General features: G+C 43.2%; 1 protein-coding gene across 1 annotated transcript; it reads left to right on the top strand.

The window, feature by feature from the left end:
* Positions 1-278: 278 nt before the first annotated feature.
* wdr36 (WD repeat domain 36) lies at positions 279-21,569 on the top strand. The gene is made up of 23 exons (XM_020457464.2): positions 279-621; positions 1,128-1,155; positions 1,493-1,593; positions 1,801-1,918; positions 2,119-2,251; positions 2,931-2,985; positions 5,696-5,828; positions 5,986-6,161; positions 6,873-6,993; positions 7,084-7,149; positions 7,281-7,364; positions 7,487-7,641; positions 7,795-7,909; positions 8,004-8,169; positions 9,865-9,973; positions 10,100-10,179; positions 10,420-10,527; positions 11,759-11,856; positions 12,139-12,281; positions 12,551-12,670; positions 19,464-19,545; positions 19,808-19,995; positions 21,198-21,569. Exons 1-23 carry the CDS (start codon positions 466-468, stop codon positions 21,345-21,347), a joined length of 2,685 nt encoding a protein of 894 aa, XP_020313053.1. The 5' UTR covers positions 279-465; the 3' UTR covers positions 21,348-21,569.
* Positions 21,570-23,924: the final 2,355 nt, after the last annotated feature.

Below are 23,924 nucleotides of genomic sequence, written 5' to 3'. Positions count from 1 at the left end.
TTGATTAATGATGTCTTATTTCTGTATTTAAAAAATAAATAATACACGTTTGATAATAAACACTGTAATACCGTATTTTGATTTAGCTGCAACACAAAATATGGGGTGGTGGATTAATTCCTTATTTTATTCTCAATAGACACACACGGCAATATATTCTTTACTATACTAATAATTTATCAGACCGTTTTCAAGATTTTGTTGATACTTTTATTTGCAATATAATAGAGATTGAGAGGGGTAGATATTTATGGAGGGAATATCAGGGAATTTATCACGCGGAAGTTATAATTCTCTTAAATCCAGTCTATCGGACACATTTCAGTGTTACACAAGATGTGTTCACGCTTTGAAAACATTGAAGATCTACAGGAACAACGTTATTCTGCCTGCCGTTTTTAAATAGATTACGAAAAAGGTCTCTACATTTGATAAAGCATTACTTGATATACATCAACCTAAAACATGCCCGTGGGTAGTAAAAAGGGAAGCGTTATATTTTCAGGCTTCAGAGCATTGGGACTGTATTCGAATCACCTCTCACACGTGGTACGGTACCATAAGAAACATCGAGAATTCTACATTGTAACAGCCGTGGGAAATTGTTTCCACACGTACAATGTAAGTACTTATGTTGATAAATGTAAGGATAAAGTTAGCTATTTTACTTGTCATATAGCAATCATTTAAAACATATATGATGATAGTCTCTTTGCCATTTCCTGATGTCAACTAGATCGATGAAACAACATAGCTAAAGGATGTGCCACGAATGCAATGCCAGATTTTGAGGGCAGCCTTTTCTAAAATAACGTTATCTACCCTTACGAAAAAAGATTGCAGTCAGAGTGCACAGTATGCTGCAAATACTGCGCCCAAAATACCACAGTAGACTTCAGAGTACTGCATACTTACTGTAGTTTCAAAACTGCTAGATATTTTTGTAAGAGTACATTTAGTTATTTGATAGCTCGCTAATTCTCATATTATAATCGGAGTGTTCAGTGGTCCTATTGGTGATCTAATGTAGCCATAACAGTGACTAAAAAGACAAGTTATCATGAGTTCACCTTTTTGCACATTCCATTGTCCATTGTTTTGTTTGGTAACCATTTGCAATGTTACAGGTCAAGAAACTTGGAATCGTTGCTGTCAGTAAGTAGGACTCCATGTATATTTATGTAGTTTAATTCAAAGGTAGTCTTCGTGATATGATGACATCATCTTACACAGTGGGACATCCTCCCTACAGAAATCAACAGCAATCAAATGCATATCTGCCAAAAGAGACACTGTTTGCTCTTCCTAATGTGGGCATGTGTCAAGGGAGGGCATACACCGGGAAGATTGGATTCTGTTGATGTCTGTAAGAGTTTCCTGACTGTGTATTACGATCACTCATATCACTAAGTCTAGCTCCCTTATTAATTCACCGGTGTTACAGTTTCAAACAATTTTACTGTAGATTAAGGAATGTATGAATTTTCCCAAGGTAATGCACTTCCAGAGGACATATCATGCCTAGCGGCTGATCGGATGCTGGTCTATGTTGCAATTGGGGGAAAAGTATCAGCATTTGCCAGGAACAAAGAGGTGAAGTATCCATTCCATCACTTATATAATGAATATATTATATGATATTTTTTTTAAAGACAATAATATCAAACTATTTAGGCCACCTACTTGTCATGACACGAGGCTAGCTGAGGGCACACACTCGCTTTAGCTTAAATGTTACGTTGACGTAGAGTGAATGACATTGCTTATAGTAAACTGACTGAGATTCTTGCGTCTATCCAGGTCGTTCACATGTACACCGGCCATGGAGCTGATGTTCACCTCCTGCTGCCTTTTGGGGATCACATCATTTCTGTAGACCGGGACAATGCTGTCATTGTTTGGGATGTGGAGTCAGAGGGTTTGTGTTGCAAAAATAATGCAGAACTGATCATTGGGATCATTGTTGAGTTTATCTGTTCCAATGAACCTAGAGTTGAACATGTTTTGGTAAATTGATTGTTTTGAAATGATGATCAGTAGTTTTTCATTTTCCAGTCAAACCAGTTTTTGTGAAGTCAATTAAATAGTTTTGTTCTCTTGTGCTTGTTTGTCCCACAGAGGAGTACCTGCAGATAACATTTGACAAAGTGTCATTTGAGGTGTCTGCTGTAATGCACCCAAGCACTTACCTGAACAAGATCCTGTTTGGGAGTAGCCAAGGAGGTCTCCAGCTCTGGAATGTCAAATCCAAGTACGGTCATTAATGTAGTTTTAAAATATTTTGAACAGGGGCCTCCCGGGTGGCGCAGTGGTTAAGGGCGCTGTACTGCAGCACCAGCTGTGCCATCAGAGACTCTGGGTTTGCGCCCGGGCTCTGTCGTAACCGGCCGCGACCGGGAGGTCCGTGGGGCGACGCACAATTGGCCTAGCGTCGTCCGGGTTAGGGAGGGCTTGGCCGGTAGGGATGTCCTTGTCTCATCGCACTAACCAAGGTTGCCAGGTGCGCAGTGTTTCCTCAGACACATTGGTGTGGCTGGATTCCGGGTTAGATGCGCGCTGTGTTAAGAAGCAGTGCGGCTTGGTTGGGTTGTGTATCGGAGGACGCATGACTTTCAACCTTCGTCTCTCCCGAGCCCGTACGGGAGTTGTAGCGATGAGACAAGATAGTAGCTACTAAAAACAATTGGATACCATGAAAAAGTAAAATTCAACAAAAAAATAAATATATTTTGAACTAAAAAAGTATTGGTTGATAATTTAATTATAATTTGTTCGTGAAATCATAAAACTGATGGAAGGACAGAACAACCAAAGATCTGCATTAATGCAACTGCAATTGTTATAGTGTGCTTTGTCAAAGTTTGGTCTTAAATGTAGGAATGTTTGCCATGTTCTCTGTGCTCATTAGGTGCATTTCTTTTGTGTCTTAGCAAGCTTCTGTACACCTTCACTGGGTGGCCATCAGGAGTTACAGTGCTTCAGCAGGTTGGTTAAAATACCATTTTACTTTTCTCAAAGCTGAAAGTTTTTAGGTTGAGGAACAGTCAAGCAAACACATGTTCAACTCCTTTCAAATACTGTATAGAATGAAGGTACTGTGTAGACTACATTCTGACTCGGGAAGACAGGCAGAAATCTGATGACGGCAGGGCCAGCAAAAATGTAGGTGTGGTAGTGCCCATATCTGGGCACTCAAACCATAATTAAATTATCAATAAAGCATAGCCTACGCTATACCCTGCTGTATTCAGTCACCCATAACAAACCATCTAATGTGATTTTGACATTACAGACCAAATAGTCTTGTAGACCTACGGAAATCCACGACTCTTGCATTTTACCATGCGACTCTACACATAATAAACCGTAGGCCTATGTAGCGTTAATTATCACAATAGGCAGCCGTAGACGAGAACAGCGTCACCAACTTTTTCTTGGTCTAGATCACTTTGAGTGAAAAATGTAAGCAGGGTGCGCCTACAATGTGATGTCAATGAAATGATCAGTAGGATATAGGGCCTCACTATAGTGTATGGCCGGAGAAGCACAGGGCAAAGTTCTATTTCCAATTAAATGAAGCTCTTAAAAATGATAGGCTATTTACATTGACTGGAAATAAATACTTCATGCATTTGCCTCTTTTCATATATAATAAGAGAGGTCTGATTTCTCCATGTAGGCCTACTCCTTGTTATAAATAACGTACAGTCCCTTGTATTTGAAAACTCAAGTCACAAGCTAGGAGATATGATAACCCTGGTAATAGGTCAGTTGCTGTAGCCTATTACTTACATGGCACATCAGACTAAATAGAAATCCCTTTTCTATTTTTTCCATTTCACTGGACCGATGGTCATGTGGGGCGGCAGGTAGCTTAGTGGTTAGTGTTGGGCCTGTAACTGAAAGGTTGCTAGATCGAATCCCCGAGCTGATAAGTAAAAATCTGTCGTTCTGCCCCTGAACAAGGCACTGTTCCTAGGCCGTCATTGTAAATAAGAAATTGTTCTTAACTGACTTGCCTAGTTAAATAAAGACATTTTTAAAAATGCCTTAGCAGAGTTAGAGTGCGAAGTGGGGTGTTTCATGATTTCTAAAAGTGTTGAATAAAAACAGCGTTTTAGTGCTGATCATTGTCTCTGACTGTACTCAAACTGTCTTTAAGGCCCTTGATTAGATCAATGCAATCAGTGATTGATATAGAGGGGAACATGAGGCCCTTATAGGCTAAATACTTATATCAAATGACTTGGAAAATGCTCCATGTCCTCTTCTATACACGGTCTCTTGATTATTTTTATTTTTTTACGGTTTGCTTTGTTTGGCAGTTTTACATGTTTTTGCTAGCCAAGTTGTTTAGTGAGTCTTAGCTAACTTGCTAACGGTTAGTAGCCTACACAGCGATAGCTACTGCTTGCTATGAATTTCATCTGATGGTGTATGCATGTTTAGGCCAGTCCCGGTACTCATTTTGGGTGCCGGTACTCCTCAGTACTTTTGAGATAATATTCTATAAGAGATGCAGGAACTCAAGCAGAAGAAAATTTGAGGTGCTGATATATATTTCCTGTGAGCCCCTGACCAAGTCAAGTACTGTGCTTAAGTTTAAAGACAAATAATGTCTTCGAGCAAAATGCTCTATCTGATTGGGTGGGCCTGGCTCCCCAGTGGGTGCTGTGCCTTAGCCCCCCGCATACAGGTAACTGCCAAAATAAAGGAAACCCCAACGGCCACCACGAGCCAGAACAGCTTCAACCTTTGGCCCTTGGCATAGATTCTACATGTGTCTGGAACTGTATGGGAGCGATGTGACACCATTGTTCCGCGAGTGGCTTTATTTGGCCTCCTAAGTTTAATGAGCAAAACATTTTTATAAAATTTTAAAACACCAGAAAATCAGCTCCAAGTGATTTTTATTTGGGAAATCTGTTCCCAAGTATTCCCACGCATAATAGAAAGAAGTGATTGTATACAAATGTAAGCAAGGTTTGAAATGATTGTGTGTCAGTCAAATATTATATTGGTTTTGACTTCTTCCGGTCAATTTGCAGTCTTAAAATTACTTTTAATTGTCCCCCCCCCCAACCATCCTCTCAAGAAAAGATCAGCCTGTGGTTGAATCTAGTTGATGATCCCTGGTATACACTATTTTTGAGATCTACTGTGTAGAAAAGTTGGCTAGTGTGCGATCAGAAATTCAATGTGTGGGCCTCCCGAGTGGCGCAGTGTTCTAAGGCTCTGCCGCAGCCGGCCTTGACCAGGAGACCCATGGGGCAGCGCACAATTGGCCCAGCGCCGTTAGGGGAGGGTTTGGCCGGCAGGGATATCCTTGTCCCATCGCGCACTAGCGACTCCTGGTGGCGTGCCTGCCGCAGTGCACGCTGACACGGTCGCCGGGTGCACGGTGTTTCCTCCAACACATTGGTGCAGTTGGCTTCCGGGTTAAGTGGGCACTGTGTACAGAAGCATTGCGGCTTGGTTGGGTTGTGTTTTGGAGGACGCACGGCTCTCGACCGTCGCCTCTCCCGAGTCTGTGCGGGAGTTGCAGAGATGAGACAAGACTATAACAACCAATTGGATACCACAAAATTGGGGAGGGAAAGGGGTAAACGTTTTTTTTATTTTTTATAAAAAAATCACTGTGTTTCCTGTCGAGCTTATCTCTCACTCACCCATTTCCTCTAAACCGCCCCCTCAGACCCCAGCTGTGGACGTTGTAGGAGTTGGCCTATCATCGGGTCAGATCATCATCCACAACATCAAGTTTGATGAGTCACTGATGAAGTTCCAGCAAGACTGGGGCCCAGTCACTTCCCTTTCCTTCAGAACAGGTGACATCCCCAATTGAACGAGGTGTTGTCTTTATGATTATATTGATAAACACAACATTGTGGGGCTTCATTTTGTGTCTGGTGCATCACTGCTTTGCGTCCAATATAATAAATAAAATGTTTACTCACCTCTTAACACTTTGTGATTGTCTTCTAGATGGCCATCCAGTAATGGCGGCTGGTAGTCCTATTGGACATATTGGGCTGTGGGATCTGGAGGAGAAGAAGCTTGTTTGTCAGATGAGAGATGCCCACAACACAGCTATCGCTGGACTAACATTCCTCCATGGCGAGCCTCTTCTCATCACCAATGGGGCTGATAACGGCATTCGGGTTAGTGTTACTTAAATTGTGTTACTTAAATTGTCATTCACTAGAAGGGGGCACTGTACAATTGCTGTAAAAAGTTAAATTTTTAATCTTAAAGAAGGGGTGTCAAACATACTGCCACATTTTCACTTGAAACTGTGTGGAAATGATTGTGTCTACGTTAATTTCTTGACTGTGTCCAGCTTGCTAATAGTCACTGACATGAAAGCTTGACAGTCAGGGAGCATCGAAAATTTTAAAGATTGAAAACCGAATGCACTCCCCCCGGACATCTTTGTAGACCGAATGCGGCCCCCAGGACCTCTTTGTAGACCGAATGCAGCCCCCAGGACCTCTTTGTAGACCAGGCCCCCGGGGTAAAATTAGTTTGACACCCCTGTCTTAAAGCTTGTATTTGCAAATCTCAAGTTGCAAATTCAGCTCTGCTAACACATTCTCGTACCAAAATATTTAACCTTTATTTAACTAGCCAAGTCAGTTAACAACAATTCTTATTTACAATGATGGCCAAACCCGGACGACGCTGGGCCAATTGTGCGCCACCCTAAGGGACTCCCAATCACGGCCGGGTGTGATTGTCCTGGATTCCATCCAGGGACTGTAGTGACGCCTTCTTTCACTGAGATGCAGAGCCTTAGACTGCTGTGTTACTCGGGAGCCCTCAAGATTTGGTATTCAACCATAGAGTTTTGAATGATCAGTCATATTCCTCAGGTGTGGATCTTTGACACGGCGGGGGGAGGAGGCCGTTTACTCAGGAGTCGTCTGGGACACAGCGCCCCGCCCACTAAGATCCTGCACCACGGCCTGAACGGACATCACATTCTCAGTGCTGGTATGTGTGATTTGCTTTATCAGGCAGTTGTATAAGGCATCTATGGGTTTTTTCTTCTCTCTAATCGGCTGTACTCTTTATTTTTCTAAGGTCAAGATGGTACTCTGCAGTCGTTCTCCACTGTTCATGAGAGATTCAACAGGAGTTTAGGACATGGTACGATTACATTTTTTCTGTTGTCGGAAAAATAGCTGTTATGGACTATGAGCTGTCAATTTGAGTACTGTTTACCTGCATGAATCCTTGTTTGCTCTATTCTTCATGACAATAAACCAATTGGTAACTAGGTTCCATCAACAAGAAGAAATCCAAAAAGAAAAGCTTGAGGTATGACAAACTAAAGCTTCCTGCCATCACCACTTTCGCCTCAGGTATGTTTAGCAACAACAACAAAAAAATCGAAACAAGTCAGTTTTTCCTGTGGAACTTTTATCATTGAATGGGATTTAATTTGTTAAAACATTTGTTTTCTCTGATTCTATGTGGGATGTAGAAAGTGCCCGCCAGAGTGATTGGGACAGTATAGTGGCATGTCATCGAGGGTACCTCATGACGACCACCTGGAACTATCAGAAGGGCAGCATGGGAGCACACAAGCTGGAGCCGAAACGCTTCAACAAGAACCGCGCTCTCAGCGTTCATGCTACGGTAGCTAAATATGTGTAAAATGTGTTGTTTTTAGTGTCAAATGAACCCAAATTATTTGATGAGTTAGATTATAACACAAAGTTTATTACACATTTTGAAACAAACATAATATATGCGCTATTTATGTTGTTAAAATGTGTACTTTCGCCTCAGGCGGTAGATATCACATCTTGTGGTAACTTCGTGGTGATAGGACTCTCATCTGGACATATTGACGTTTACAACATGCAGTCTGGCATGCATAGAGGTCAATATGGAGAGGACAAAGGTAAGTACCCCCAGAAAGACAATTACCGATGTATATTTGGCTCGTGCTTTCCGTGAAAGATTCAGCTTCATTCGTCCCATCTCTGACCCTGTAGCTCACAGCGGGGCGGTGCGCGGCGTGTCGGTGGATGGACTCAACCAGCTGACCGTGAGTGCCGGAGCTGACAAACTGGTCAACATCTGGAAGTTCAAATCTAGGAAGCTGATCCTCTCCATTGACCTGGGCACCTCGCCCGCCACCACACACTTGCACCGGGACAGGTACGGAACGGATAACACCACAGGGAGGAATAGCACTGACACGACTGCGCGTCTTCCAACTGATTTTTTTGTTTTCACGTGGTTATAACATAGCTATCAAATCAAATCAAATCAAATTTATTTGTCACATACACATGGTTAGCAGATGTTAATGCGAGTGTAGCGAAATGCTTGTGCTTCTAGTTCCGACAATACAGTAATAACGAACAAGTAATCTAACTAACAATTCCCCAAAAAACTACTGTCTTATACACAATGTAAGGGGATAAAGAATATGTACATAAGGATATATGAATGAGTGATGGTACAGAGCAGCATAGGCAAGATACAGTAGATGATATCGAGTACAGTATATACATATGAGATGAGTATGTAAACCAAGTGGCATAGTTAAAGTGGCTAGTGATACATGTATTACATAAGGATGCAGTCGATGATATAGAGTACAGTATCTACGTATGCATATGAGATGAATAATGTAGGGTAAGTAACATTATATAAGGTAGCATTGTTTAAAGTGGCTAGTGATATATTTACATCATTTCCCATCAATTCCCATGATTAAAGTGGCTGGAGTAGAGTCAGTGGCATTGACAGTGTGTTGGCAGTAGCCACTCAATGTTAGTGGTGGCTGTTTAACAGTCTGATGGCCTTGAGATAGAAGCTGTTTTTCAGTCTCTCGGTCCCAGCTTTGATGCACCTGTACTGACCTCGCCTTCTGGATGACAGCGGGGTGAACAGGCAGTGGCTCGGGTGGTTGATGTCCTTGATGATCTTTATGGCCTTCCTGTAGCATCGGGTGGTGTAGGTGTCCTGGAGGGCAGGTAGTTTGCCCCCGGTGATGCGTTGTGCAGACCTCACTACCCTCTGGAGAGCCTTACGGTTGAGGGCGGTGCAGTTGCCATACCAGGCGGTGATACAGCCCGCCAGGATGCTCTCGATTGTGCATCTGTAGAAGTTTGTGAGTGCTTTTGGTGACAAGCCGAATTTCTTCAGCCTCCTGAGGTTGAAGAGGCGCTGCTGCGCCTTCCTCACGATGCTGTCTGTGTGAGTGGACCAATTCAGTTTGTCTGATGTGTATGCCGAGGAACTTAAAACTTGCTACCCTCTCCACTACTGTTCCATCGATGTGGGTGGGGGGGTGTTCCCTCTGCTGTTTCCTGAAGTCCACAATCATCTCCTTAGTTTTGTTGACGTTGAGTGTGAGGTTATTTTCCTGACACCACACTCCGAGGGCCCTCCCCTCCTCCCTGTAGGCCGTCTCGTCGTTGTTGGTAATCAAGCCTACCACTGTTGTGTCGTCCGCAAACTTGATGATTGAGTTGGAGGCGTGCGTGGCCACGCAGTCGTGGGTGAACAGGGAGTACAGGAGAGGGCTCAGAACGCACCCTTTTGGGGCCCCAGTGTTGAGGATCAGCGGGGAGGAGATGTTGTTGCCTACCCTCACCACCTGGGGGCGGCCCGTCAGGAAGTCCAGTACCCAGTTGCACAGGGCGGGGTCGAGACCCAGGGTCTCGAGCTTGATGACGAGCTTGGAGGGTACTATGGTGTTGAATGCCGAGCTGTAGTCGATGAACAGCATTCTCACATAGGTATTCCTCTTGTCCAGATGGGTTAGGGCAGTGTGCAGTGTGGTTGAGATTGCATTGTCTGTGGGAAAGTGTCTGATTGTAGTCTTTTCTGTCCCTGGTAAAGTGGGATGTTTGCCATCGCGCTGGACGACTTCACTCTCAATGTTCTGGACATGGAGACCAAGAGGATTGTCCGCAAGTTCTCTGGCCATCGAGGACAGGTCAATGACATGGTGAGTCGCTATCTTTCTTGATCTCCCTTTCTGTTTTTTTTACTCTCGATTTTGATCTCGCCCACTCTTTCCCTCAAATATCTTTTTGACTACTGATGATTTTTCTTGTCTGACGTTTCTCCTCAGGCTTTCAGTCCAGATGGTCGCTGGTTGATAACGGCAGCCATGGACTGTACTATCAGGACATGGGACCTTCCCTCTGGCTGGTAAGACTAATCCTTCCGCTTCTGGAGCAGCTTCTCGTCATTTCCTCTTGCCATAACCTGTAATCGTGAAGATTACTTTAGTTCAGATTCTTTAAAAAAAAGGGGGGTGCTTTATCAAAAATGTAGTTTATCAATGAATCTCCTTCAAGTGCTCTGCAGGGGAATTTCCCTCTCAGCCTTCAGTAATTGACTTGATTTATTCTCTCTTTTCTTTCTGTCACTGTTAACTTTCTTTCCTAGCCTGGTGGACTGCTTCTTGGTCGAATTTGCTGCAGTCAGTCTGACCATGTCACCCACAGGGGACTTTCTAGCCTCCTCCCATGTCGACAACTTGGGGATCTACTTATGGTAAGAGTCACCACCACATCAAAGAAAGACTGTGTGGCGGGTGGAGTCAATGATTATCTGAGGTTATGTCATTATTACGGAACCTAACCTGCTGGTTAATGTTCACACTAACAGGCAACCAAGTATTAGATGATAAAGGAACAATCTTGATTTGCTTAGTCTTTGAATAAATGGGACCCAGTAAACTAGTAGTCATATGGTCAATTGTTACAGCATCTATTCAATTGAATAGTTATTTATGAAGGATTTATTTGTTATTTATTAAGGATTTTAGTTATTTCCTTGTATTCAAGTAGTTTGCAGTGACGCAGTGTGTTGCATGTATATTGAGTAGTAGTGTCACATCCAGTATAATACTTTTCAGGATAGTAACTCATAGTATTCAGCAATAACAATAATAATGTATGACATTTACCAGGCGCTTTTACCCAAAGTGACTTAGTCATGTGTGCATACATTTTACGTACGGCAGGTCCCGGGAATTGAACCCCCTATCCTGGCATTGCAAGCGCTATGCTCTACCAACTGAGCTACAGAGCACAACATCATAGTAGTATTCAGTATTAGTAATTCAATCGAGTACAGGCCCAGCTGAACAAAGACCGAAAGCAATATGACATTTTCTGAAATAGTTGGGGGAATGGTTTCGTCTCTGGGGGAAGATCCTCGGAGCTAGATGACATGATGACGGGTTGCCCTATGCGGGGCTGCTGGCATCGAAGCCCTCTCCCGCTGGAGGAAAGGAGTTCCCGTGACGGGCCTTAAGGTTATAATAGCTAGTGGTGGCGGATGGTTGTTGAAAAAAAAAATTGCGTGCAGTGAGCGAACGGGGTTAAGTTGACATGTATAAATACATCCCAACATTTGCACCTATTGGTTGAGAGAGAGGACGGTGATACGTGCGAGATTGAGCCCACAGGTTAGACAGAATGTGTGAGGAATGTGCATCATTGTGCCGTGGTTATAGGCTCTACGGTCAGGAGGTGATAGACATTCCACATATGGCTAACAGGGAAGAGGAGAAACGAGACACTATGCTGATGATGATTAGTTTTGTATTCATTCCCACTATGCCCCTAGAATAGGAAATAAAGTGACTTCTGTTATGCTTACTGGATGACGTATATATGAGCATTCAGACCAGCCTTCCTGATTTTGAACATTACTACATTAGTGTTATTGTTGAGTGAGCATCCCATGTTGAGTGAATTCCATATGGTTGTGTTTCCAGGTCCAACAACACGCTGTGCAGTATGGTGTCGCTGCGCCCCCTGCCTGCAGATTACGAGCCCACCGGGATCATGCTGCCAGGAACCTGTTCCAACCAAGGTACCGACTGAACAGCCACTGTACCCATGTAGCACTTACTCTGTACTGGGCATGGGGGGCTCGAAAGTCCCCCACACCATCTGGACTGGCACATGTAACAGTGGTACCAGCCAATTATTCAAGCGGCCCTTTTGAATATTTTCTAGGTATTGGTGGAGAAAAACAATACTGTAACGTGTGTGTACATTTCAAATGCTTGAAATAGCCTTTCTGGAGCTTAAGCAATGTTAGATGGTAGTTGATGGTATCCGTTGCCAAAGAAACATTAGTTTTCTTCTGCAGATGAAGAGGGAGAGGGAGATGCTGATCTCAACACTGAGATGATAGAATATGAGTCTCCTGAGCAACTGGACGAGCAGCTGGTCACCCTCTCTCTGCTGGCCGACTCTCGCTGGAAGAACCTGCTGCACCTCGACATCATCAAGGTGAGCATGTCACACTGTGGTTGTCTGCGGAGGGAAAATGGGTCACCTACAGGGTCTCAAGCCCAGGTTGTCTGTGCGACTCAAGACTGTCTTAGCCCTCTGAGCTAAACCCAAGGCAACACATTTCTCCTTACACTTGCAGTGACTGACGACACGTGTGGTAATATCATTGTCATCGCTTCATAGGACAGACTTTCACAGTGCTCATATATTTTGTTTTTGTTATGTCAGACTGAAATGAGATTGGTGTTTTCCCCTTTCACATATAGAAACGGAACAAACCCAAGGAGCCCCCCAAGGTTCCAAAGGCTGCCCCCTTCTTTATGCCCACCATCCCAGGACTAATACCACAGTTCGCCCCCTCTGAAGGCTCCAACCAGGGGGAACAGGTGAGAGAAGTTAGCTACTTCTTCAAGTTCTGATAATAAACAGAACTCCATGAATGACCCTGAAACCACAATACTGTAAAATCCATTTTTATAAACATTTTCTTTTTTAACATTAATGTAAATTACAGGAGCTGGAATCCTTAATGTTGAAACTGCCATGTCTGTTTGCGATGTTCAAATCAAAAATCAAGTCAAATTGTATTTGTCACATGCGCCGTATACAATAGCAGGACCTGCCAACATGCACACATTTTGCGTACCAGCTGCGCAATTCTCTGTCCATGTACGAGATCTGAGTTAAAAGTACGCAGAAATGAATAGGGACTGATTATTATATATATATATATATATATATATATATATATTTTTTTTAAACAACATTTGAATAACAAATAAACCCGCTGAGTAAATCTAACCTATTCTTGAGCTGCAACACACAGGCGTCTACGGAGTTTGTGTCAACGGACACGGAGATTAATAAAATCATTATTGGACGTAGCTACCCCTTGTCTGCCCCTCCTCCTGTTTGATGTGATGCTGAGTTTGCCGACTGTCAGCTGTACGTAAACACACGAGCAAGTTGTGTGGAAAGGTAAACACTAATTGTTTCAAGCTAACATTTGCGAACATAGGATGGACATTCAGTGGGCTCTAAAGTGCCAGCAGTTCACTCACATTTGCTTCCGAAATAAATTAAATGCGAAAAAGAACTGGTCGCATTTGTTGTGAGAGTGATAGACATTCAATTCTGCATCCCATTAGTTGTATTTTCCACGTAACATTACAAGGATCACGCAACCTGATGGACTGTGACTGAAATGATGATCCATGTCAGAAAAAGCATTTACAAAAGTATAATCCCAAATAAATATAAATATCTTGGCATTAAATGGGAGTCGGGAGTTTAGAAGACGGCGCGATGAAGAATGAATGAGTGTCCTGTATTAGCTATAGAGGCAATGCTTCTAAAAGGTCTTTGCACTAGATTTGAGATTTGATCTATTTCGAAAATCTGAAATGATGTATGTGCTGCAAAGAAATCCAATGGGCACCTTCACATAGGCTGAAACATTGCCAACAGGCCGACTGCCAAGATCTCATCCCTCAACTTTTTCACGGCATGCTATCCCTGCATTATTTCTGAGGGAGCCTCTGTTGATCTGGTGGAAGATGAGTTTAGACTCTATCAGGCAGCAACCTTTTGAGCAGAGTCTGGTCAACATGCGCACGGATCAAGCCTGGAGAGAAATCTTCACAATGAAAAGGCGGGGCAGCCTGGTCTATTCCCAGCTTTCGACTGTGATGCTGTGCATATTGGTCATATTTCACTGCAATGCAGGCTGCGAACGAATATTCAGTCTCATTTCCAAGGACAAAACCCAGTACAGAGCCTCCCCCAGTACAGACATGCTGAGTGCCCTCGTTACCAAGGTTTCAATGATTGCCAGAGGAACTGTTTGCCACGGAGAAGTCTATACCGATGCCCTGCTGCGTGAGGCTAAGTCTGCTAGCTGCCAGGCAAATCTGTCTAGGAAATGATTTCCTGAACATTTGAAGCTCTCCAGAAGATTTGTTCTTACCCACTGCTTCCTATCATAGCCTTTTCCTTTTACATGTTTATTTGATACTGATTCTCTGCTTCAAACATTTGTTGTTCTTATCATTTTTTATTTTTTTTCATGGATAAGACGTTTGTACATTTTGTACTTAAGCATATAATAACAAGTTATTTGTTTAAAAATTATTTATTTTTACTCCAAGAATAAAGGCCCTTTGTGTTTTTTCTAATTACATTTTGTTAGTGACTTTTACCATATGTGTAACTGGAATGCTGTCAAAGTATTCCAACCTTTTTATCGACTTGATTTGGAACAACTCTATAATTGCGATCAGACTCACGAACAGCGTGCACAAGTGCGGGGGAAGGAACCCCAATTCGGGGAGTGCTACGAGCGCGTGTTGAATCTCCCAATTTGCCGCGTGCGTCTGGTACTCTAAAAAGTTGGACAGGTTTGGCAGTTCTGCAATAGGTGTAGACCGTACAGTGAAATGCTTACTTACAAGCCCTTAACCAACAATGCCGTTTTAAGAAAAAAATACATGGGGTACTGGTACAGAGTCTATGTGCGAGGGAACCGGTTAGTCGAGGTAATATGCATAGATAATAAACAGAGTAGCAGCAGTGTAAAGGGGGGGGGGGGGACAATGCAAATAGTCCGGGTAGCCATTTAATTAGATGTTCAGGAGTCTTATGGCTTGAGGGGTATAAGCGGTTTAGAAGCCTCTTGGACCTAGACTTGGTGCTCCGGTACCGCTTCCCATGCGGTAGCAGAGAGAACAGTCTATGACTAGGGTGGCTGGGGTCTTTGATCATTTTTAGTGCCTTCCTCTGACACCGCCTGGTGTAGAGGTCCTGGATGGCAGGAAGCTTGGCCCCAGTGATGTACAGGGCCATACGCACTACCCTCTGTAGTGCCTTGCGGTCGGAGGCCAAGCTGTTGCCATACTAGGCAGTGATGCAACCAGTCAGGATGCTCTTTGGTGCAGCTGTAGAACCTTTTGAGGATCTGAGGACCCATGCCAACTCTTTTCAGTCTCCTGAGGGGGAATAGGTTTTGTCGTGCCCTGCCCTTCACGATTGTCTCGGTGTGCTTGGACCATGTTAGTTTGTTGGTGATGTGGACACCAAGGAACTTGAAGCTCTCAACCTGCTCCACTACAACCCCGTCGATGAGAATGTGGGCGTGCTCGGTCCTCCTTTTCCTGTAGTCCACAATCATCTCGTTTGTCTTGATCGTGTTGAGGGAGAGGTTGTTGTCCTGGCACCACACGGCCACGTTGCTTACCTCCTCCCTGTAGGCTGTCTTGTCCTTGTCGGTGACCACTGTTGTGTCATCGGCAAACTTAATGATGGTGTTGGAGTTATGCCTGGCCATGCGGTCATGAGTGAACAGGCAGTACAGGAGGGGACTGATGGGCCCCCCGTGTTGAGGATCAGCGTGGCGGATGTGTTGTTACCTACCCTTAACACCTGGGGGTGGCCTGTCAGGAAGTCCAGGATTCAGTTGCAGGTGGAGGTGTTTCTTCCCAGTGTCCTTAGCTTAGTGATTGGCTTTGAGGGCACTATGGTGTTGAATGCTGAGCTGTAGTCAATGAATAGCATTCTCACGTAAGTGTTCCTTTTGTCCAGGTGTGAAAGGTCAGTGTGGAGTGCAAAAAGATTGCATCATCTGTGGATCTGTTGGGGCGGTATGCAAATTGGAGTGGGTCTAGGTTTTCTGGGATAATGGTGGTGATGTGAGCCATGACCAGCCTTTCAAAGCACTTCATCGCTATAGACGTGAGTGCTATAGGTCGGTAGTCATTTAGGCAGGTTACCTTCGTGTTCTTGGGCACAGGGACTATGTTGGTCTGCTTGAAACATGTGGGTATTACAAACTCAGGCAGGGAGAGGTTGAAACTGTCAGTGAAGACCCTTGCCAGTCGGTAAGTGCATGCTCGGAGTACACGTCCTGGTAATCTGTCTGGCCTTGCAGCCTTGTGAATGTTGACCTGTTTAACAGCTGATGCTGTCATGCATGTTTCAGTGTTAATTGCCTCGACGCGAGCATAGAAGTAATTTAGCTCATCTGGTAAGCTCGTGTTAATGGGCAGCTCGCGGCTGTGCTTCCCTTTGTAAGTCTAATAGTTTGCAAGCCCTGCCGCATCGGAGCCGCTCTAGTACACTTCGATCTTAGTTCTTTATTGATGCTTTTCCTGTTTGACGGTTCGTTGGAGGGCATAGCAGGATTTCTTATAAGCTTCCGGGTTAGAGTCCCGCTCCTTGAAAGCGGCAGCTCTACCCTTTAGCTCAATGTTGCCTGTAATCCATGGCTTCTGGTTGGGGTATGTACTTACGGTCACTGAGGGGACGACGTCATCAATGCACTTATTGATGAAGCCAGTGACTGATGTGGTGTACTCTATGCTTCTCTGTGTGTGGAGTAAAAGTGGTCGAGTTTTTTTCTCCCCTCCTAAAACGGATTTGAGTTTTTCTGCATTAAAGTCCCCAGCTACTAGAAGCCCCGCCTCTGGGTGAATGTTTTCCTGTTCACTTATGGCTGCATACAGCTCATTAGGTGTGGTCTTAGTGCCAACATTGGTTTGAAATGGGAATAGACAGCTATGAAGAATATAGATTAAAACTTTCTAGGTAGATAGTGTGGTCTACAGCTTATCATTAAATACTCTACCTCAGATGAGCAAAACCTTGAGACTTCCTTAGATTTCGTGCACCAGCTGTTTACAAATATACAGTTGAAGTTTACATACACTAAGTTGACTGTGCCTTTAAACAGCTCGGAAAATTCCAGAAAATTAGGTCACGGCTTTAGAAACTTCCGATAGGCTAATTGACATAAATTGGGTCAATTGGAGGTGTACCTGGTGGCTATATTTCAAGGCCTACCTTCAAACTCAGTGCCTCTTTGCTTGACCTCATGGGAAATCAGCCAAGACTTCAGAAAAAAATGTAGACCTCCACAAGTCTGGTTCATCCCTGGGAGCAATTTCCAAATGCCTGAAGGTACCACGTTCATCTGTACAAACAATAGTACGCAAGCATAAACACCATGCGACCAGGAAGGAGACGCATTCTGTCTCCTAGAGATGAACATACTTTGGTGCGAAAAGTGCAAATCAATCCCAGAACAACAGCAAACGACCTTGTGAAGATGCTGGAGGAAACGGGTACAAAAGTATCTGTATCCACAGTAAAACGAGTCCTATATTCGCATAACCAGAAAGGCTGCTCAGCAAGGAAGAAGCAACTGCTCCAACACCGCCATTAAAAATAGCCAGACTACGGTTTGCAACTGCACATGGGGACAAAGATCGTACTTTTTGGAGAAATGTCCTCTGGACGGATGAAACAAAAATAGAACTGTTTGTCCATAATGACCATCGTTATGTTTGGAGCAAAAAGGAGGAAGCTTGCAAGCGGAAGAGCACCATCCCAACCGAGAAGCACGGGGTGGCAGCATCATGTTGTGGGGGTGCTTTGCTGCAAGAGGGACTGGTGCACTTCACAAAATAGATGGCATCATGAGGCAGGAAAATTATGTGGATATATTGAAGCAACATCTTAAGACATCAGTCAGGAAGTTAAAGCTTGGTCGCAAATAGGTCTTCCAAATGGACAATGACCCCATGCATACTTCCAAAGTTGTGGCAAAATGGCTTAAGGACAACAAAGTCAAGGTATTTGAGTGGCCATCTCAAAGCCCTGACCTCAATCCTATAGAACATGTGTGGGCAGAACTGTAAAAGCATGTGTGAGCAAGGAGGCCTACAAACCTGACTCAGTTACACCAGCTCTGTAAGGAGGAATGGGCCAAAATTCACCCAACTTATTATGGGAAGCTTGTGGAAGGCTACCCATAACGTTTGACCCATGTTAAATAATTTTAAAGGCAATGCTACCAAATACCAATTGAGTATATATTCGCTTCTGACCCACTGGGAATGTGATGAAAGAAATAAAAGCTGAAATGAATAATTCTCTCTACTATTATTCTGACATTTCACGTTCTTAAAATAAAGTGGTTATCCTAACTGACCTAAACCAGGGAATTTTACTAGAATTAAATGTCAGGAATTGTGAAACTGAGTTTAAATGTGTTTGGCTAAGGTGTATGTAAACTTCCAACTTCAACTGTACATAGACCGCCACCCCTTGTCTTACCAGAGTCCGCTGTTCTATCCTGCCGAAAAGCTTAAAACCCGCCAGCTGTATGTTTTTCATGTCGTCGTCCAGCCACGACTCGTCCAGTAAAACACAAGATATTACAGTTTTGAATGTCCCATTGGTAGTATATACGTGATCCGAGTTTGTCTATTTTATTATCGATTGATTGTACGTTGGCTAATGGGACCGATGGGAAAGGTAGATTATCCTCTCGGCGACGGATCCTAACAAGGCACAACAACGAAGTTAGTGCAAACAACGAACACTTTTTTTTCTCTGACATGGGCGACGCTAGAGCTCAACTACCCGGTGGGACCTGACATTATAAATTTGGTTAGGGGCCTGGTAGGGTCTGTTTTTTTCATCAATAACGAGGGTACGGGCAGAGCCCGGGTATCACTAAATTGATCACTAACATTTTAAAGCTGAGCTATTTGCTCGTGATCTGCTGTGGGGTACTGTCATATCTGACTAAGATCATAACATGGTGTCAGAAGTGCTTCAACCTCATCAAATATAAGACAGGAGAGATTATTTCACAGAAAATAATAATGTTCCTTGAGTTTTGTCAGAGGTCAGAGTGACTAAGTAGCTAACAGTCTACTGCTCTCTGTCTCGTCATTGAACAGAGCAGCCTAAGCGGAGCCATTTGCTATAGATACTCACAGATACAGAACCGCCATGAGCAGCGTGCAGGAGCGACTGACAGGCAGCGAGGAGTAGCTAATGCATTTGCCAACAGAGGAAGTTATTTTGGATTTCGGGCAGGGTCGGTCCTTAAAATTGTCAGAAGCAGTCAGACCTGGGTAGGGTAGGGCCTGAACGTCGCTGGCATGGGTAGGGCTTCGTCATGAAATTCATGCCTGTGCAGGGCTCTAGGCGACCCTCTCCACCTCTGCTTCGTCAACAAAACAATAACGGCTGTAGGGTGGACAGTGGCGCTGTTTCCCCTACTACTGATTCCAACTTTAAAAAAAGGTTATTTGCTTTTCATATTATCCCTGTTATTTGGTTTAAACAACTGTTATTTGGTTTAAACAATGCTTCTTTTGTTTACTTTTTTCACAGTCAAAGATTGTGAATTTTGGAGTCCTGGCACAGAAGTCCCATTTCTACCAACAGCTAGAATCTGCTATGCTCAGCAACAAATGTAAGTCTGAATCTCACTTACCTAGCTATTACTCACCGCACCTCTTGCAAGCATAGCAATTCCTCTAACCCCAAATCAATTCTGAGGCCATAAAAACTCAAGAATATCTTTTGGAATCACAATACTTGGGCCTACTGCTATGAAGTCAAGTCATTAGCATGGGCACTAACTAAAGTATTATTTGGCACGACTTTGCATTTCAAATGGCATGTACCTCAGGCCAATACAATGAATAACCCATCCTCGTCATCGTTTCCTCCAGATAATGACCCTGTGGGGTTGCTGAAAGAGATGGGTCCGTCTGGGATTGATGCTGAACTCCGAGGCCTGGCCCCTGATATGGGTGGAGATGTCTCCGTCTTACAAGGTTTCCTGAAGATGGTTGCCAGCATGCTGGACTCCAAGAGAGACTTTGATCTGGCACAGGCCTACCTGGCTCTCTTCCTAAAGGTAACCACATAAATATCATAGTCACTAACACTGCACGTTTAATCAGCTGCTGTTATACCAAGGGTCGCGTTAGTTCACAACTGTATTTTCAAAATGCTGTATTTAATTTATTTTTATTTTTTAAATGCCTGTGTTTAATATTGAAAGTCGCGTTTTTTTTTGTTGTTGCTTTACCATCACAGAAAATACATTAGTGGGACATATTCCATGGAAAATAGCTTACTTTTCATCAGATGACTACAGAAGTGCAATGCTATTTGGCTAGTCGTAAATGAGAAAGGTATTTTTTTGCAAAATAATTATACATGGCCATCATATTTATCATAGAAAGAATGTAGCCAGCTACATTTCCTAATGTTTTGCCTGAAGTGAATCTTCATTTTACAGGAGAAACCGAGAAAAGTACCAGAGAAAAAATAGCTACACAACAGTCAGAGCGCTGTCTGCTGATAGAATGACCATTCGTGAATTCTCATCTGAGTGGAGAAGTGCAACTGAAGCACAAAATCAGTCTGATGCCGAGCAGAAATTACAATAAGGAGCATTTTAGATCTGGTTTACAAAACACAGCAAGATATTTATTTTTGCGTTTGATCTATTTTTCTGGGTGAGAAATACAGAGTTCTGCGTTAATGCAACCACTGTATACCTGTGTAAAAACAGTTTATATTTTTATTTAATCTACATTTGATTTTGTTTTTATTGTTACGTTTTCGTCCAATGTTATTACGACAGTAATTGTATCGTTGTTACAAAGGTATAAGAGAGCAGCTTAATGGTATCAACTCCAGGTGCCACTAGATGAAGGGGAAAGTTGTTTTCTGTTGCATTGACTGTCATCCACTTACATCTGCAGCCAGCAGATGGCATCAGAACATTATGATTGGAAAGAAAAAAACAGAAACGTAAAAATTCTCTGAATACACAACGCCCTATTCGATCAAAACTAATACCCAGATTCCCTGTAGAAGTCCAAAAAAATGTAACAAGAAAACATGTTTGACTTGATACGCAGTTCTATTGTTTCCCTCTTAAAATACAATCTATTTAGTTGAGTACCTTCATTCAAATTGCATCTCTACAGAACATGAAGAATGATGTGTTTGTCTTCACAGGCACGTTCTGAGGGCAAATAATAAGTGCGTGTTCATGTATGGCTAGACTTACATCCATCGCTAACTCTGGTTCGTCTCTCTCTCTAGCTGCATATTAGACTGATCTCCCAGGAACCAGGGCTGATGGAGGAGGCGTCTAAAGTATCAGAGAAACTGGAGGAGACGTGGACATCCATGCAGACACTTTTCAATCAGAGCCTGTGTTTGCTGTCATACACCAAGAGTGCACTGCTTTGAAGCGTACCTCTCCCAGTGTTGTTTTTCACCATAAAAGTTATGTATAAATCTCTATACAGTATTCTCGGCGCAAGTATCACAGTTGATGCAAGACAAATTGGTCACATTTTATATGAAGTGCTCTCATAATGGTCTTAACAAAATATGAAGTTCAATGAAACTGTGGTTGATCGAAAACCTGATGTAACCGTTTAAAATAAACATTTGATTGTTATCATTGTATTTGTTCACTTTGTTTGTTCCTTTGGTTTGCTTTGTTCCCTGCGGTCTCAATAGATAAGGGGATAAAGCTCAGGTGCATCCTGTTTCCATTGATCATTCTTGAGACGTTTCTACATCTTGATTGGAGTCTTGATTGGATCTAGACAATACCCCATAATGACAAAGCAAAAGGTTTTTTAGATTAAAAATAAAAACAAAACATTTCCATAAGTATTCAGACCCTTTACTCGGTACTTTGTTGAAGCAACTTTGGCAGCGATTACAGCCTCGAGTCTTGGGTATGATGCTACAAGCTCGGCACACCTGTTTTTGGGGATTTTCTCTTCAGTGCAGATCCTCTCAAGCTCTGTCAAGTTTGATCGGGAGCGTTGCTGCACAGCTATTTTCAGATTTCCCCAGAGATATTCGATCAGGTTCAAGTCCGGGCTCTGGCTCGGACACTTAAAGACATTCAGAGACTTGTCCCGAAGCCACTCTTGTGTTGTCTTGGCGGTGTGCTTAGGATTGTTGTCCTGTTCAAAGGTAAACCTTCACCCCAGTTGGAGGTCCTGAGCGCTCTGGAGCAGGTTTTCATCACGGATCTCGCTGTGCTCCATTCATCATGCCCTCAATCCTGACTAGTTTCCCAGTACCTGCCGCTGAAAAACATCCCCACAGCATGATGAATCCCCCCACCATGCTTCACCGTAGGGATGGTGCCAGGTTTCCTCCAGACGTGACGCTTGGCATTCAGGCCAAAGAGTTCAATCTTGGTTTCATCAGACCAGAGAATATTGTTTCTCATGGTCTGAGTCTTTAGGTGCCTTTTGGCTAACTCCGAGCTGGCTGTCATGTGTCTTTTATTGAGCAGTGTCTTCCGTCTGGCCACTATCATAAAGTCCTGTTTGGTAGAGTGCTGCAGAGTTGTCCTTCTGTAAGGTTCTCCCATCTCCACAGAGGAACCTCCCTGACCAAGGCCCTTCTCCACCGATTGCTCAGTTTGGCCAGGCGGCCAGCTCTAGGAAGAGTCTTGGTGATTCCAAACTTCTTCCATTTAAGAATCATTGAGGCCACTGTGTTCTTCAAAGCTGCAGAAATGTTTTGGTACCCTACTCCAGATCTGTTCCTCGACACAATCCTGTCTCGGAGCTCTACGGACAATTCCTTCTACCTCATGGCTTGGTTGTTTCTCTAATATGTACTGTCAACTGTGGGACCTTTTATATAGAATAAGGCTGTAATGTACGAAATGTGGAAAAACTCAGTCTGAGTACCTTCCGAATGCACTGTATTTTAATTGTGTTCAGTGCTGTTGGGGATTATAGTTTTTGTCTCATGACGGAGCAGGTAGTGGAGCAGATGGTGTCTCTGTGTGCCTCTCTCTGTAGCTAGGCTCTGTTGGAATCCTAGAGGATGACCAGCCACGCATGGGCTTGGGATAGGGGTTTTAGTCAAGCCTGTCATTTTTATGGTATGGAAAATAAAGCAATAGAGTAACTTTTTGTTAGTGTATTACATCTTACTGCATCTTTTACATATGAAAGTGTTGTCATTGAATAATGATAATGTGAGTTACTGGGCATCAATTGCATTTCTGTGATTTGTCAGTGTTTAATTGTAGGGCAGTATTTTTTTATTATATGCCCCACAACATATATGTTTGCCGGAATATTAAGGCTACAGTGTAATTACATAGTTCAAATGGTAGGCCCAGAGCCAAAAACAGTGTACATATTTTTAGGCCAGAAGGGGTGTGGTAAATTGGCCATATACCACCCCGTGCCTTATTGCTTATACATATATATATATATACATATTAGTTCATTCAGAAAGTATTCAGACCCCTTGACTTTTTCCACATTTTGTTACGTTACAGCCTGATTCCAATAGTTTTTTTCTCTCATCAATCTACATACAATGCCCCGTAATGACAAAGTGAAAACAGGTTGTTAGAAATGTTTGCAAATGTATTACAAATAAAATCAGAAATAGCTTATTTAAATAAGTATTCAGACCCTTTGCTTTGAAACTGAGCTCAGGTGCATCCTGTTTCCATTGATCATCCTTGAGCTGTTTCTATAACTTGATTGGAGTCCACCTGTGGTAAATTGATTGGACATGATTTGGAAAAGGCACACACCTGTCTATATAAGGTCCCACAGTTGACAGTGCATGTCAGAGCAAAAACCAAGCCATGAGGTCAAAGGTGTTGTCCGTAGAGCCCCGAGACAGGATTGTGTCGAGGCACAGATCTGGGGAAGGGTACCAAAAAATGTCTGCAGCATTGAAGGTCCCCAAGACCTAATCGCTGCCAAAGGTCCTTCAACCAAGTACTGAGGGTCTAAATACTTATGTGATATTTCCCGGGCATTTTTC

This window comes from Oncorhynchus kisutch, linkage group LG23 (genome assembly GCF_002021735.2).
Source record: "Oncorhynchus kisutch isolate 150728-3 linkage group LG23, Okis_V2, whole genome shotgun sequence".
Taxonomy (NCBI): domain Eukaryota; kingdom Metazoa; phylum Chordata; class Actinopteri; order Salmoniformes; family Salmonidae; genus Oncorhynchus; species Oncorhynchus kisutch.
This window is presented reverse-complemented; position numbering and strand designations above follow the sequence as displayed.

Coding starts and splice junctions, on each gene's coding strand:
- wdr36 (XM_020457464.2), top strand. CDS start 466: ATGCCCGTGGGTAGTAAAAAGGGAAGCGTTATATTTTCAGGCTTCAGA. Junction 622..1,127: donor ATTGTTTCCACACGTACAAT/GTAAGTACTTAT, acceptor GCAATGTTACAG/GTCAAGAAACTTGGAATCGT. Junction 7,365..7,486: donor CATCACCACTTTCGCCTCAG/GTATGTTTAGCA, acceptor TGTGGGATGTAG/AAAGTGCCCGCCAGAGTGAT.